The 16,085-nt window shown below is 44.7% G+C and overlaps 2 protein-coding genes across 3 annotated transcripts in view; one reads left to right on the top strand and one right to left on the bottom strand.

Annotated features, from left to right (window-relative positions):
• Nucleotides 1-296: 296 nt before the first annotated feature.
• SFRP4 (secreted frizzled related protein 4) lies at nt 297-10,670 on the bottom strand. 2 transcript variants are annotated; one of them, XM_088167314.1, is made up of 7 exons: nt 9,825-10,670; nt 9,603-9,683; nt 9,448-9,513; nt 6,724-6,922; nt 3,963-4,026; nt 2,083-2,132; nt 297-1,492 (listed from the first exon to the last, which is right to left on the bottom strand). In XM_088167314.1, the coding sequence occupies exons 1-6, from the start codon at nt 10,264-10,266 to the stop codon at nt 2,091-2,093; spliced, it is 894 nt and encodes a 297-aa protein (XP_088023440.1). In that variant the 5' UTR covers nt 10,267-10,670; the 3' UTR covers nt 297-1,492; nt 2,083-2,090. The 2 variants fall into 2 exon arrangements, with proteins under 2 accessions (XP_088023440.1, XP_014747153.2); XM_014891667.2 differs by lacking the exon at nt 2,083-2,132 and having other exon boundaries at nt 9,825-10,667.
• Nucleotides 10,671-11,927: 1,257 nt separating this feature from the next.
• LOC106862566 (mammalian ependymin-related protein 1) overlaps nt 11,928-16,085 on the top strand; it is a 32,551-nt gene continuing 28,393 nt past the window's right edge. The window contains exon 1 of the mRNA XM_014891664.2: nt 11,928-12,255. Within this exon, the coding sequence (XP_014747150.1) occupies nt 11,996-12,255 (260 nt within the window). The 5' untranslated portion in view covers nt 11,928-11,995. The remainder of the gene's footprint in view (nt 12,256-16,085) is intronic.

Raw genomic sequence — 16,085 nt, 5'->3', positions numbered from 1 at the left:
CTTCTGATCTTAATGTGAGTGATCTTGTGTGTTACATGAAATTGAAATCTGCATGTGTTATCTATACTGCCTCATCCAAGTACACCTTGGAAGGAATAGTATAAATGCCATCTTGGATTTATGTTGATTAGATTTGTATCATCTTTTCTGCTCTAATATCTCACACAGAAAATGTTAAGTCAGTAAACTTACTGTGTAAATAAAAATATCTGCTTTCCTGTCACCCTTTTCAGGGTAAGCATTACTTTCTGATAAGAAAAACTGCAGATAGCCACTTGTTTTGAGAAGCTCATTAATAGGGAAAAGGCTGATTTATTTATTTATTTATTTAATCTCAGAGAAAGGTTAGAAATATGGTATCAAATTATAAAAAGTTATCCAAATGATCACTGAGCCACTTGAAGCCCTATCTTCTTAATACTGTACAGAAGCTGTCAGTTATATTTAGAATAAAGCTTCTATTCCAGTTTTTATAGCAAAGCTATAATACAGCAATTGTGTTAAAGAATCCTACAGATCAGTTAACTTTAATCTGTCCTTTCAAAAAAATTTTTTCAATTAGATGTTTAAATATATTTGAAATTAGAACAACAGAAGCCAGCCTGAAGTACAATAAAAAAATTGAATATCTGCTTTGAATGCATTCTTACTACACGAACCCACAAGATCAAATACTATCACTGCAAGCATATTTTTGGCACACACATTAAAATAATCACATAATGCATGCCCAGATGCTTAATGGTAAACTATGCTTTTGAACACTCTGAACAAGGGCTGTGCTTCCAAATAGTAGATAGGATCAACTCCAGCAGATGCAGCTGAAATATCTGCCAGTAGTTATCATCCTTCTGCTGCTCTTCAGCTGCCGAGTCTAGTGAGCTCTCAGCTAATTCACAGGCTAATTCACCAACTACTGCACCAGCTGAGGAGAGAAACTCCATGTCGCTCTCCAACATGTGGCAGGGAAGCAGACCAGGCAGCTGATACAAGGAGTCAAAACTTCTGGCAGCCAAGGTTCTATCTAGTTCTAGTTCTATCTAGGTGGGAAATCAGAGCCCAAAGATAAAGCTCAGTCAGCTGGAATATGCCTACCTCATATTAGTGCAAACCTATGCTCTATGGCTTGCAGTGACTTGAAAGGATAAGCAAACCTTGTAACAATAAAGTGCAGCAAAAACGTCTATGTAGAAACTGACATGATTTTTAAGTCGATGAGCTCCAGATTAATAAAACATGCTGACCAAGCCAGATTGCAATCCTTGTCGTGCAGGGAAAGTCCTTCCTTTTGGGAATTTCACACTCATACTTTTTTGGGGTTGATTTCTTTCTGGCCATTTCTTATTTTAATGGCTTTTTTGGGGCCACTGATCAGTGGGTTGGTGTTCTTGGTTTGCGGTTTCAGGGCTCCACTCTGACCACTGCGTCCTGAGTTCTGGTTCTTACTGCGTGCAGTTCGCCTTTTTTGCTCTTGCAGTCGCTGTTCCCACCTCTGTAGAAATGCAGAAGACAAAGAGAATGAGTTAGGGAAGGACATATCAAAAATAATTACATCTTAATGAAAGCTATCCTGAAGCACTGATGCTAGTGCTGCCTTTAACAGTTTAATGCTCTGTATTGCAAGGCCATTGATGTCAGCATGTTATGGCTATTTGCAGGGAGAACCTTACACATGTGCTAGGTTAGAAGGAATTTCCACAACAACAGTGGATGGAAATGACAATTGCCCATCTCATGTTCAAGCTGCGAGTGCCCTTTCAGAAACAGAGGAGAGCTGGTACCATGCCATCAAAAGGTCAGGACCAGAATATTGGAACTCCTTTGCAAGGCCCTCCCTTGCTGTCTTGCTGAACGTGCTAGTTTACTTTTCCTCAGAAAAGTCTACAGGAATCAAACTATCCTTTCACAATATGTATTTAAGCACACAGCTACAAGGGGAGCTGGTATTTACTTTCTGCTTCTGCTTTTCCCTGGGTTGGAGAGGACTAGGCATGAACCAGCTTATGTTATGGACAGACAATAGCGATGATCACAGTGAAATCACATGCTGAGAGTTGCAATGACATGGTTTGAATAATGTACCTGCAGCTTTATTCAGCAGCATCCCCAAGAAATTTTGAAAAGCAACGAGCCTACCAAAGATAACAGTTGTCAGATTTTTAGACCCAATAGTGCAGTAGTTACAAAATAGGTTTTTACACTAAGTTTAACTGGTCAGCTCTCCAAAACGTGGAGGGATCCATAAAACAGCAACAGAGACTGCAGATTTTCACCTCTAGGAACAGAAATACATATTTTAAGGAAAACAACGTAGCTATTAGAACCCAGAAAGGGTCTCACCTCTCCCCTCTATTATCTTTCCCTTCTGAAACTCCTAAAGTCAGGGGATTTACCCAGTGATCAGAGCAAAAGAAATGGTCTCCAGCTTCCCTATTCAGTACCTCTGCACTGACTTGGTTGCAACTGAGACACTTGCCCTGGCTGGAGAAAAGACCAGCCATGTTGTGGTTACGTTAAGAACTGTCTTCTGTGGTTGACAGACAGCTCAAAACATCGATTTTAACAAATCTGGATGCAAGGCCTCAGAGATGAATGATAGGTATTAAAATGAAGTCACTGTGATACCTAGCTCTATACTAGCTTTGTGTGGTCAGAGTAATTTTATCCATCTTTATAAAACCAAAATTATCAGCAGATATTTGGTTGTGTCCCGCTCAAGCATGTTTTAATGAGGATTTAGTTTCTGAAACTATTAATATGAGAGGAAATGACATGTGCTTTGAAGGGTATTTTGCTTGGCAGTCCTGCATCTATTTGACAATTTGAAAATTAATGCCCAAACATGATTCAAGACACAATTAGAAATGATAAACAGTGTGAGGGGGGTGACAAACACACTGTGCACCAGTAACAGGCCATTAAGTTGACAGCTAAAGGATTTCAGGAACCCAAGTCATATGCCAATATTTTTCTAAATCCCACATGCCATCTTCGGCAATTGCCATGTATTTATTTTTTAAAGATTTAAAGCATGTTTTCCTTTCCACACATAGGTTTCACATGAGTAAGTGAAGAGGGTATGAGAGAAGATTGAATGTAATTTCCTGCAAGAAGTTGGTCTGTAATCTTAAGCTTCTGCTTATGGATTCCTACATCTCTTTTCCTCCTATCAATTGCCAATCAACTCATAATTAAAACAAACATGTATGTCCTTATACATCTATGTCCTTAATGCTCTGAAAACCTTTCTGAATTCCAAAAATAACTTTCTTCCATCTCTAAAAGTGGGAGGAAGAATCAGACCTTCTCTCAATCCATCCTTTCTTTCCATTAAAAAGAGGAATTCAAAAGTAGAGAGTGATATCAAGTGCTATCCTGAAGCCTCAAAAAGCAGGGGCATCTGCTGTGCCTGTCACCCATGTCCCTATATTGGACTTTTCCTTCCAGTGTTTCCTGAATCCAGAGAGAAAATGCCCAATCCTTTGGGTGGGTCTTAGTAGGGAGTACCTGATGAGAAGTGTATGTGCCCAGCCTGCAAAATTTAATGTAGCAAAAAACATTAATCCAGTGCAGAGGATTTTAACTTCCTTTCTTATCTAATGTGGACTACATAATCATCTGCATATCACCTTCACTTTCGTATCATCGCTTCTTGTGGTAGCAGGGATATGAAAGAAATTCCTAGAGACATTATTGTAAGAAACCAGAGTCCACATGAAGATCATCCCAGAGGGCAAAATTAAATACAAATAAAAATTTAGAGATCCTAATCCACAAGACTAAAGTATTCAAATTTTCACTTATAATTGGGTAACTATGAGGGCTGAAAATGATGAAAATAATTATATCCAGAGGAGTTACATATATCTGAAAGTCATCAAAGTTAATCAGTACTGAAGTAAAACAAAGGTGTTTAACGCTTTATCAAGAACATTAGCATTCTTTTCTTTGTTTGCATTTACCTTAAATCTTCTGTTTAGTTGATCCTTCCATTTCTCAACTAGACAGCCATCAAGAAGCATCAACCTGAAAATTAAGAAATACACACAAGTTATAGATATTTCTGATTTTAATTCCTGAGATGCCGTTCCAGATGATTTAACACGGATTGGGGTTGAAATGCACCCACAGGTACTGGTACTGACAGGTTTTATGTATGGGATGATGGGATACCATATGTTTCTCTATATGTTTATGTGAAGAGTAGATTAAACTGATGCATTTTACTTCTGACTTTAAAAAAGAAGCTGTTTCACATACACCAGCTAATAGAGCTTAGCTGAAATATAGCATTATAATTATATGATCACTTACAATTGTATCCATTTCTACCTATAAATACATGAGGATGGCAGTATTTGTTTCCTACACCTAACTTCTCAATGAATACTTTAAGGTGAATTTGGAAGATGGATAATTAGTGATAATTGCCATACTTGCCTACCAGTGAAATCTGGCTAGCTCCTGCATGAAAACATTGAGTCTAGATGCTATGAAATGAACAACAAAAAGAAAGTGACTATTAAATATATATATATATATATATATATGTCTTAAACAGCTCCTAAAGCAGCTTATTCTAAAGCAGCCTGATGCCACACATTCCCAACCTAGAGACAACTTTTTGGAGTTTTTTGGTTGGTTGGTTGAGATATCAGGCCTTAACATGCTCTAATATAAATTTCACTAAAATTCTGGGGGTTTTTACTTAGACACCAGTGTTGTCTGGAAACATCAAGACATCATTAGAAATGCATACAATATCACACAGCTGGTGTTCTGGCTGGTGAAGGTTAAACAGTGTAGTAGGGCCTGACCTCCATTTTCCATGAACAGTGCTGTTGCTCTTAGCAGCCCAAACACAGTACAAAATGCAGCCTCTCATAGTCACTAGCCACTGTGCATCTGGTTTGACCAAACATAAAAGCCCTAACGTGAGTGCAAACCCTGGAGAATCAGGACCAATATGTTGTACATTTCCCTTTCTTTCCAAAGAGAAATCAGAGGATTAATGTACAGGATTGACACCAAGGCCACACTGCCATGAATGAAACCAAAACATGGGATATATCTAGCACAGCTTTGGTTCAGGTCGAATTATCCAGTGATGCTCTAACCCCAACAAAAGGCAATAGGTATTTTGCCATTGACTGTAGAGGAGGTACAGTTTCTACTCATTCTGCCTCTGTCATTTTAAAAAACTGCTGTAACTCAAAGCCTTCTGTCTACCTGCTACTGAGCTCAACAGGAAGCACATAAAATAGTTTATGTTTCTTTTGCAAATCCATTTTATTATACTGTAAGAAATTAAAAACCTCAATGACCTTTAAAAACCATCACAAGATATTTAGGGAATCACGTGCTTTTCCATAATAATGGAGATGCTGATTGTGATTTTTGACTTATGAACTCTCTCTTTCCTATCAGCCTCCAGAGGATCCTCTGCAACCCAGAGCTCCTCCATCGCTGTTCTGGTCATAGTCCTTCTACATGAATCAGAGCTTGTATCCCTAAAATGGTGAACACAAACTGAGTGATCTACATTAATATTTGTGAAATACTTCCAGACCTGGAGGAGCAAAGAGCTGGGTAGTAATAAAATACTGTGTTTGCTAGCTCACCAAAAAACAAGTTAAAACAATACAATATCAGATGACAAATTTTAGAAACACTTATAAAATGCTGCCAAAAAATCAACATAAAACTCATTAAAAATATGGATATGGCCCATCATATCCCACACATGGATGTTGTGTGGTCCTTACAAGCGTGTGTGACCAATTAATAGCAACCTCACAATATGTAAAACCAGCTTGCACATTTTACAAACAGCCTTGTCTCCAAACCACAACACACACACCAACACAGAACCTAAAACACCACAACCTGCTCTGCTGGCATCTACTGGTGCACTTGGGGTGCTAATGGGGAATAGGATGTCCCCTTCTGTCTCAAGAAACCGGGAGAAAAGGAAGCTGTGATTCATCACTCCTTTCCCTCCAGACCAGCACTCTGGATTTCCTTCCATGTCTGGGGCTAGGCTGACTGCCAGATGAAAGGTCTGGTAAAGTTAGTTTTGTTTTGTTTTTTCTTTTAATCATATAGCAGGATTGGCAAGCTGCAATCTGGGAGATGGATCTCCAGTGGCTGCAGCTTTGGCTGGTCCCAGTATGGCTGTGGGATCAGAAACATCTCATTGATGGCATTAGTCCAAAGTATGGACAGGACAGCGGAGAAGGCCTGGCTCTGACTCCAGCAGCTCTGCTGACAGAAGATGTGTATCATCTCCTGCCCCCTCCCTTGGTGAGACAGAACGGTGCCTTCCATGTGGTCCTGCCAACACAGCCACCATTTGGCTTGTTGCACACAAAGCAGCTCATCCCTGTGGAAAGTGGTCCTGGAAAAACACTCCCAAGCTGGAGGTGACTGAACTGCTGAATGATGCCTTATCAATATGCTGTCAGCACCTAATGTCAACAGATTTTACACTCTTTGCGTGAGCCATATTTTGCAAACACCACATCATGGTGCAGAGCTGAGGCTGATGAAGTGGAAAAAATCAGCTGTGAAAGTAATGGAAACATGTATGTGTGTGTATGAATTATACTAAGAAAAACTATCAGCAAAAAGAGCCTATGATGAGGGAGAGAGCTTTTCTGGTCCTCCTTCCCATCTATCACAGCCAGCTTTAATACTGTTTTGCACCACGTCATCACAGCTCACCTTGAGTGCCACTCATAGCACATGATGAGAACATCCTGCTTTGGTTGAAGAGGTGGGCAGTGGCAGGAGGAATTTGTAAGAAGGGGCACTTGGGACAGAGGAATTGGTGTTGAAGACTTGAGTATGTCTTTGACTTCAACAACAGTCGTTATCTCATTGCAGTTCCCTCTTTCTATGCTTTTTACTTTAGCGTGAATGACTGCAAATAGAAAAATACAGGAGTGAGAACAATGAGCAGTCTTAGAAATTTAAACACACGTCAGAATTAAAATGTCTTCAATTGGAAGTTGTTGTTTTGGTTGTGAAACTAGAACTGCTTCTGCCTGGACATGAACAGTGGCTTAGAATAACAGGCCTGATCTTGATTTGGTTTTCAGTAGGACTGTTGACAACTGTGAAATTAAACATGTGCTTAAATCTTTGCCAGATCAGGTTAACCAATCTTGGCTGGAATCACACACACAAACAGCTCCTTCAACTCAGACTTGAACAACCCTTTGCATAAATCTAACCCACTCTCCAGCCACATCTGTCTTTTTCCAATTAAATAATGAATAATTTACCTCACAGACAATTATCATGAATTCAGTCTTTTGAATAATAAAATAACTTCCTGTAGATTGCAACCAGGAAATAGTTTTTCCTTAAATATAAGAAACAAGGGAAGGCTAGAAACAATAGTAAAAAAACTTAAGAGGCTTAGGATTGCCATGATTTACTTGACCTATACTTTTTTTCATCTTTTGCATTTGGATTCTGTACCAATAGTGAGATCCTCATATAAATGAGACATTGAAACAGGTTTTTTTTGACTGAATACACAATCATTTGTATTTTTACCTCTCATTGAGGAAAACTGCATGTCTGCAAGAATGTGAAATGCTACAGATTGCTCTGAAATGATCCCTGGCTAACTTCGTGCCTACAAACCCTGGCGTGACCTACCACTCCAGCATTTCATCTCTTCTCTCTTGTGAGAAATACCAGATCTAATAAGCTAAGTATAATTTTTACATAAAGGATTTTGTCTCTAGGAAATGTCAAAATAGAAAGGCTTCTACTGTCAAAACACTTTTCAGTGAAAAAAGCATTAGAAGCATATAGACCACAGACCATCAGCCTGCCCTTGCCAGCCACCGGGTCAAAAGCCTTCACATGAACCTCATAACATTTGGAATAAACTTCACACATAGAAAACAGGAGACCAGCACTTTTAAGGCAGTCTGGGGTTTATGAGCTACCTTTATCAGGACATGTACAACAGACAAAAAACGTGAGGAATTTCAGTTTTGGAGACTCCAATCCATTTTAAAGTTTGATTGGTTCTGATAGCTAAAAGTACAGTTTGGCTGTATGTCTTATTTTAAGGGTTTGCAGAAAAAAAAATGGATTGATTTTCAATCCATTAAATCTCATCTGTCAATTCATTTTCCATATCAATAGGTCTATTTATCTCAGAGGGTGCTGAACAAAAATTTATGTCTCAAAAACAAAATCTTGATTTCACAAATTCAATAGAATTAAATTTTGGACTCCAACATACAGCCTTTACTCAAGGAACACTACCACTGAAATCACTGGAATCAGAATTTACACGGCTAACACCTGTCTTTCATTTTTGAACAGTCATTTGATATCACTACCTTTTCATATGTTTCAGGCAACTGTGGAAGATCATTACTCTACCTAAACATATCTCTATGTTGTACTGATGCAGATCAAGGAATTATATAAAAAGAGTATGTCGTGTAAATGCACCAGAATGCTATAATGAACAAAAAATTGTACAATTACCTAAGCTAGAGGTTCAGCTTGATTATTCCCAGCAAACACGCTAACAAAGAAGCAAATAACTACAAACTTATTTTAATTTGATATCAAACAAACAGGAATTGAATTATAACCCTACTGCAGAAGAACTGGATAAATGACTGGGAAAAAACCTGCCATCTGAGAAAATGCTTGCAAAATGCAAAATGAAGCAGTAATGTATATTAAATTCATAGTTAGTAGAGGCTTTGTAATTAACACTAGTTTTAATGTGGCATTTACCTAATCTTAATTAGAGTTCTTCCTGACTGACACCATCATAAATCTGAGAAGAGAGAAGCCAAGGGGGAAGAGGAGTAAATACTTACTTTTATTGCCAACATGTCATGCAACATATAATAAAACTATTGACCTTGGTTGGATGGGACAAATTGTCACTGAATTCAGTAAATCTCCAACATTCTGCACCAGAGAGAACTCTGGCTAGTAAGTAAAAGCATATATAACTTTCCAAAAACGTTTTACTTTGCTGCAGCTGGCTCACATTTACAAGTTTTATTTGGGTAGCAAACTCCTGTTTATTCTACATGCTGGATGAAAACAGGAGTTGGCCAAGTCATAACACTCACATCAGATGAGTGACCTTCGCAGCAGCAACCACCCTTTCTGCAGAGCAGAAGGGTGCACATTACTGACATTTTGCTGCTTTTGTCAGAAACACAACATGACCTATGCAACTAGTATTACTGCCAGTAGTTTCCATTTTGGAAGAGGACAGCTAGGTATCCCCAGGCAAACACCCACTTGGAAAGGCTGTGTTGGAGCAGTCTTCTGATGCCACGCTTGCTGGATGGGCCTGGTGTAGGTTCAGCACCCTCACAGAGCTGCATAACTTGCAGGGACCCAAGGAGGGTGTGGGACAGGCAAAGTGAAGCATTTCCCCCATGCACTTACTGTAGCTGTAGTTCTTGGCCAAGTAGGTTGACAGCGTAGGCTTTGTCTTTTTGCACCTGCACCGCTCTTCAAAGGAAAAAAGGGAGAAAGGTTGAGGGGTGTCAGAGGGACCCAGTCTCTGGGGAGGTGGAGGCTGGGTATCGTCCTAGGCTCACCCTGGCCGCGGCTCCTGCAGTCAGGCTCCAGGGGTCTGTCCGGCACCATAAAGCCCTGTGTGAAGTCCGTCCACTTCACATCTGCAAACAGAGGGGCGTCAGAGAGTGAAACTGTCGGTAGAGGTTCCAGGACTGGAGCATGGGAGTCCCGCAGCCCCCCCATCCCACCCTGGGGCGTCCCGCGGGGATGGAGGGAGTCCTCGCTGCCCCCAGGGTTCTCACCCTGCGGCACGTCGGTGACGATGGCCTCTGGGGAGATGCAGACGCCGCGGTCGTACACGGGGAGGTCGTCGCAAGCCAGGCTCTCGGGCCAGCTGTGGTTGTAGCGGCGCATGATGGGCTCGCAGCCGTCGCGGGCGCGCTGGCAGACGGAACGGCACGGCTTGATGGGGTCGTAGAGGAACTCCAGAGTGCAGATGGGGGCGTACATGGCGCAGAGGAAGAAGGGCAAGACCGGGCTACAGCCGGTGGCCACCAGCTCCTCGTATTGTTCGATAGCGAGGACGGCGTTTTCCTGGGTGCTGTGGTGCAGGTGGTTGGGCATGCGGGTGATATTCCAGGGCATGGAGCGGCACATGGGGATGCGCACCGCCTCGCACGGCGCGCCCTGCGCCCGCGGGCTCACCCGCAGCCACAGGGACACCGCCACCAAGGCGCGCAGCATCCTCTTCCTCCTCCTTCTTTTCCTTGTCCTCCGCCTCCTGCAGCCGCACCGCGGGTCCTGGCGGCCGAAGGGCGCGGAGCGGTGCTGCCTCCGAGAGCCCTGCTGCAGTCAAGTCGCGGGAGCCGCCACGCCGACAGCCATGGACATTGCGGGACCGCATTTATACCAGTGGCACGACTGACGTGGGGCCGATCGCGCTCTGTTGGCAGCCCCGCTCCTCCGGGGGGTGGGGGGCGTGCGTGTATGTGTGCGTTTTGCTTTGCAGGCACGGTGACATCACCTCCACCCTGTTTAATCCCCCGGCGACATCACTGAGTCTCTCGGCCGCCGATCCAGCTCCGTTTCAGTTTTCATCTGTGTCATAAATTTCTTCAGGTGGAAGGGGGCGAGGGGAGGGGGAAGGAAACGCAAACCACATGGTTCTGCTGCGGGGCTCTGCGCTCTGGCGCGAGGAGAGGGAAGGCGACGGTAGGAACCGCGACCTCTTTCCCGTGGGGCTGTACTTTATGCGCCGCGTTTTCTCAGGGGAGAAGAAACTTTTTGCGGGCTTGAGCGAGCTCCGGCGGCTGTTCCCGACGCCTTCAGGGGTTTGCAGAATTCCCTCCATGAGCTCGGCACGGAGGGGAAAGGCGTGAAGCGGACTGGCGAACAGACGGGGTGGTGGCTCGTGGCCCAGTTTGCTCGGGACAGGGGAAGCGGCGGCGGCCGAGCTGAGACGAGAGCGGGCGGCGGGGCCGAGGCAGCACGGGGCCGGTGTGAGGCTGCTGTGCGGGCAAGTCAGCCCGCCGCCCCGCTCCCCCAGCCTCTGTCCCTCACCAATCGCACCTGCACACGAGTGGAAGAAGAGGCTTCGGACTTTTCCCAAGCTGTTTTTTATTTTCCTTCCCTTGGTGGTCCACGGCCACGCGCCCCTGGTGCAGCGGAGTGGTGTGCCCACGCGGGGACAAAGGGCTCCCTCACAGCCATCTTCCTCCCTTGCACCTCTGGGCCGGTTCTTCGCTGTGGGAAATGCCACTCCCCAGTCTCTGAGGACCCGCTGAGATAAGATTAAATCAATGCCAGGTTATCCCAGTGACCTGAGAGAGTCCCAGCGTGGCTCAGGCGTACCTGTCCCAGCCCTGCCCTGGTGCCACCGGTGTTGCCCTCTGCAGATGCAGCAGAGCTGCAGATACGGAGCATCTGTGGGGCACGGGTCTCCCCTTCCCCTAGTGGGTGAGGAAAGCACATCCAGACCAGGCAGGAAACTTAGCTGATACAGCTAAGAAGGCACTGGGACATGAAGGAATGCAAGTGGTGAAGGAATGCTTGGTGATACTGTCCGTGGGGAGGCACTAAAATGAGGGCAACATCAACATTAAAGCAGTTTGTCCCAGCAGGTCACTCCTGTTCGCGTACCCCCTCCCTCCCCGAGGTCACGAAGAACGCCCAGGGCTTGGGGCTCGAGCTGCCCCTCTGGGCAGCCCTCTCGGAGCAGTGGGCACGGCCAGGGCGCCCGAGACGCTCCTGGCTGCGGGGAGGGAGGAGTGGGAGGGCGAGTGTCTCTGTCGCCTGTCCCCGCGCTGCCTCGTACCCCGCTGGCGTCCGGACGCTGTGGCAGCAGCCGCACCTCGCCGCCGAGATGATGCGGATTTGGAGGCGGGCTGCCCCCGCCCCCCGGGACAGCCTGCCCGCCCGCCTGCGCGTCGTGCGGAGCGGCCGTGCGCCGAGGGAGCGCGGCGCCGAGCGGAGCATGGCGCGGCCACGGCCCGGGCGGCAGCTGCGCCTGGGGCCAGGGCCGCCGCTGCGGCTGCTCCTGCTTCTGGGCGTCCTCCTGCTGCGTGGTGGAGCGGCAGCGGCCGAGCCGTGCCAGGCGCCGCGGCAGTGGGAAGGGCGTACCGTGTTCTACGAGCATGGCTCAGGCCGCAATACGCGGGCCGCTGTCTCCTACGACGGCCCCAACCAGCGCCTCCGCGTCCTGGAGGAGAGGAAGGCGCTTATCCCCTGCAAGAAGTAGGTGGTGGCGGGACCTGCGGCGGGGCTGGGCCGGGTGGGGCGGTGAAGGTCGGCACAGAGCCCGGAGGCGCCTCCCGGGGCGTGTGGGGTGATGCGAAGCCGGGAAGGGGGGGTCTCCCTCGGGCCCCGCGTTGCCGGCGGCACCTCCCCTGCCTGAGTCGGGGTAGTGCAGGGACGGCGGAGGCGAGGCACCAGCGTGCTGAGAACAGCTGGCGCTAGGAAACCTGTCACCAACATGGCTTGGATCTATCTTTCCTGTAGATAAGTATGTGTATATATCGAGAAATTGAAGGTCAACAGTGTCAGCTTTTTATCTTCAGAGATATTCCCCCCCCCAACTCTTTTGCTATTAAAATGGAGTTGGAAGCTAATCAAAAAATGTGAAGTATAATGAAGAGGTTATACTCAAACATGTGAATAATGTTATGAGGCAAGGGAGAAGGTTCTAGCTCAGTAATTTGCTAACAAGTTTGAGTTACAAGTTCTCTGGGCCTTCTTGGTCCTTGCCAGTGCTTGGTCCTAAGTCAGTCAGGATGCATCCATTACCTGTGTTACGGTGTATTCATTCCTATTGCACAGCCCTGCAGGACCTTCCTGTTCTTCATTTATACAGGATGTATCTGTTAAGCCCATAACTAATCCCAGAAATCCCTGTGTCATTGTCTGTTTCTTGGTTTGCTGAAAAGCAAATGTAGAAAAATGCTGACTAAAGAACCTCTTTTTTCTTCCCCAGCCTGCCAAGCTCAGGTTGGGTGGAAGAACTGATCGGCCTAGAGAGGCCTTCCTGGTGAGACATTTCTGTCTACTGAGTGTCAATCACTTTCAGACAACATGTCATACCTGCTAGTGTGGAGATAGCAGGTCTGTCCATACCTTGGCCTCTCCCACGTACGAATTGTTCAAATAATAGTGTGTCCATTCTGGAGATGTGTGAGACAAGGTAAAGACCAGCCTACAAATGCTGTATTAACAAAATTAATGGTCTCTTCTGTTGAAAGATCAATATTCCTTTTTGCTGCTGTCTTTTTTTCCTGGCAATCAATTTCATATCAGCACTGCATAGTAATTGTTTTAATCTTTCCAAAGCATGTGCTCTTCTGTGATCCTTTCCCTTCAAATCCGCTGATGCTCTTAGAATTGTTTTGTGTGTTTCATTTTTTCATTACTGTTTCTACATAGGAGCCATATGAAGAATGTTGAAAACAACACACAGGTGTTTGCTGGTGGTCTGCTGACAGAACACAGAGTCTGACACTGGTCATGGGGTGCTCATGCCTCCCTTCTTCTGCAAATCTTAGATTGACTTTCATGTTTGACAAGCATAAAACTGTGCCTACAAAGCCTGATGCAAATTTTTCTAGCTCCTAAGTTGTACTACACTCATTTCTTCAAGCTTATGTTTATTTTATTTGAAAACTTTAAGATTGAATAATTATTCTATATTTTAGACTCTGGGCCAGAGTTTGCCTTTTGCCAAGATCTTACCTTTTTACGTTTTTGATAAATACTAGCTCTGGATGCAGTTTTGTGTGGGTTGGTAGGGCTAGAAAGAGGTAGAGTACAGACAGGTGTGCTTATTGGTTTTTCCTGTATTAAATTTTTGTTGTAGACAATATCTGACCTCAGCGGTCTTTAATGTTTCCAGGTTCATGTCTTCTACCATCCAAAATTGGCAGAAGAAAATTGGAGAGGGGTTTTGTTATATGTGCAGTAGTGTCTGCTCAGGGCATGACCCAGTTTCCATTTAAGTCAACAGAAAGTCTCCCATTGGTTTCAGTATGTGTTGGACCAGGTCTAGAATTGTGATCACAACTTCATTTCACTATGGACACAGTGAGTCGTAAACTGAAGCCTTCAGAAGTTAGAGGCAAAGGGATGTATCCTGTCTTTTGAAAAATAACCTAACCTCTTCTCTCCTCCACCCAGTTTTGACATTTACAAGAAACGGGTAATTATGCTGAGGCAGTGATTACAAAATCAACAAGAAAAATAGTGCTGCCCTGGTGTCTAAGGAAATTTCAATCTAAATTCTCACATTTTGTTCCTATCAGAAGTAACTTATGTGCAGCAGTCAGGATTGGCCAACAACCACATTTTTCTACAAAACATTTTCTGAAGCTTGCAGATGTGGACCTTAATCAGACACAGCTTTGTTTGAGTTATTGGCCGAGGTTAATCAAGGGCACAAATATTTGCCTGTGTGGAAAGGCTTGCAGGTTCATAACCGCAGGAAAACATGAAACTTTCAGGTCTTATTAGGTAGATATATGTTTCAAATTCATGTATTCTGCTATGTGGCATTTTCATACCTACATCAGCCTAGTAAAACATACCTACCTCAACTTCAGAAAAGTAGCCAATTGCTACTTTGTTAACATCACTTCTTTGCCCATCAGTTGTTTCAAGATCACCTGAGATGCAGTGACCACATTGGTAAAGACTGCCCATTCCCTGTTGTTCAGCTGCACTGTGTCACCTGCCACCTGGGCAGACACCTCACTTGCCAGGCAACCAGCAGAGCCAGCCATGAGAAGTCATAGCTGTGGTTTCAACCAGTGTCTTACGTGTGTGTTTCTCTAGATCTCACTGTTGACTCTGGCTCAGAGTGTAAAAAAATTCTGCATGATGGCACTTAGTATAAACTGTTCCATAACCTTACCTGATACTGAGGTCGGGCTAACTGGCCTATAATTACTAGGATCCTCCTTCCCACCCTTCTTATAAATGGGTGTCACATTGGCCAGCTTCCAGTCATCTGGAACCTCACTAGTGAGCCAGGACTGTTGGTAAATGATGGAGAGTGGCTTCACAAGCTCATCTGCTAGCTCCCTCATCACCCTGGGGTGGATCCCATCTGGTCCCATAGATTTATGAACATCCAAGCATCTCAACAGTTCCCTGATTGCCTCCTCTTCGATAACAAGGGGATCATTCTGCTCTCTAACACCATCTACCAGTCCAGGAGGACAGTTATCCTGAGGACAAACCATCTTCCCACTAAAGACTGAGGCAAAGAAGGCATTAAGCACCTCTGCATTCTCTTCATTTGCAGTAACTAAGTTCCCTCCCTTATCCAATAGAGAGTAAAGGTTGGTCTTATCCTTCCTTTTATCATTAATATATTTGTAGAAACATTTTTTTATCCTCTACAGAATTTGCCATTTTAATTTCATACTGAGCTTTGGTGTCCCTAATTTTTTTCCTACATGCCCTAGCAGTCCCCTTAAATACTTCCTGAGACACCTGACCCTCCTTCCAAAGAACTCTTTGAATAAGTCTCCTAAATAGGTCAGAGTCTGTCCTCAGGAAATCTAATGTAAAAGTCTTATTGATGTTCCTCCTCATGTCACCAAATCTCGAGAATTCTCTAATTCCATGATGACTGTGCCCCAAGCGGTCTCCAACCACCACATCTCCCACCAGCCCATCTCTATTTACAAACAACAGATCTAACATAGTCTCTCCCCTGGTGGGCTCACTCACTAGCTACAACAAAAAGTTATTCTCCACACACTAAAAACTTCCTGGACTGCCTTTGTTCTGTTGTAGTAAGTTCCCAGCAGATGTCTGGCAGGTTAAAGTCACCTACAAGAAACAAGGGCTGATGATCCTGAAACAGTCTCTAGCTGCCTAAAAAATAACTTGTCCGCCTCTCCTTCCTGATTGGGTGGACGATAACAGACTCCCAGTAGGATGTCAGCCTTGTTGGCCTTCCCCTTAATTCTTACCCGTAGGCATTCAACTCCATCATCATAGGTTTCAATACCTATGGCATCAAAGGCCTCCCTAATATAAAGGGCCACCTTTCCACCTCTTCTCCTTTTCCT

This window comes from Sturnus vulgaris, chromosome 1 (assembly GCF_052056855.1).
Source record: "Sturnus vulgaris isolate bStuVul1 chromosome 1, bStuVul1.hap1, whole genome shotgun sequence".
Lineage (NCBI taxonomy): Eukaryota > Metazoa > Chordata > Aves > Passeriformes > Sturnidae > Sturnus > Sturnus vulgaris.
This window is presented reverse-complemented; position numbering and strand designations above follow the sequence as displayed.

What these genes read in the sequence shown, in the direction of transcription:
- SFRP4 (XM_014891667.2), bottom strand. Translation starts at nt 10,266, where the DNA reads ATGCTGCGCGCCTTGGTGGCGGTGTCCCTGTGGCTGCGGGTGAGCCCG. An exon ending in CGTCACCGACGTGCCGCAGG is followed by an intron (nt 9,684 to 9,824) that starts GTGAGAACCCTG and finishes CTCTGTTTGCAG; the next exon opens with ATGTGAAGTGGACGGACTTC. An exon ending in GGCCAAGAACTACAGCTACA is followed by an intron (nt 6,923 to 9,447) that starts GTAAGTGCATGG and finishes TTCTATTTGCAG; the next exon opens with TCATTCACGCTAAAGTAAAA.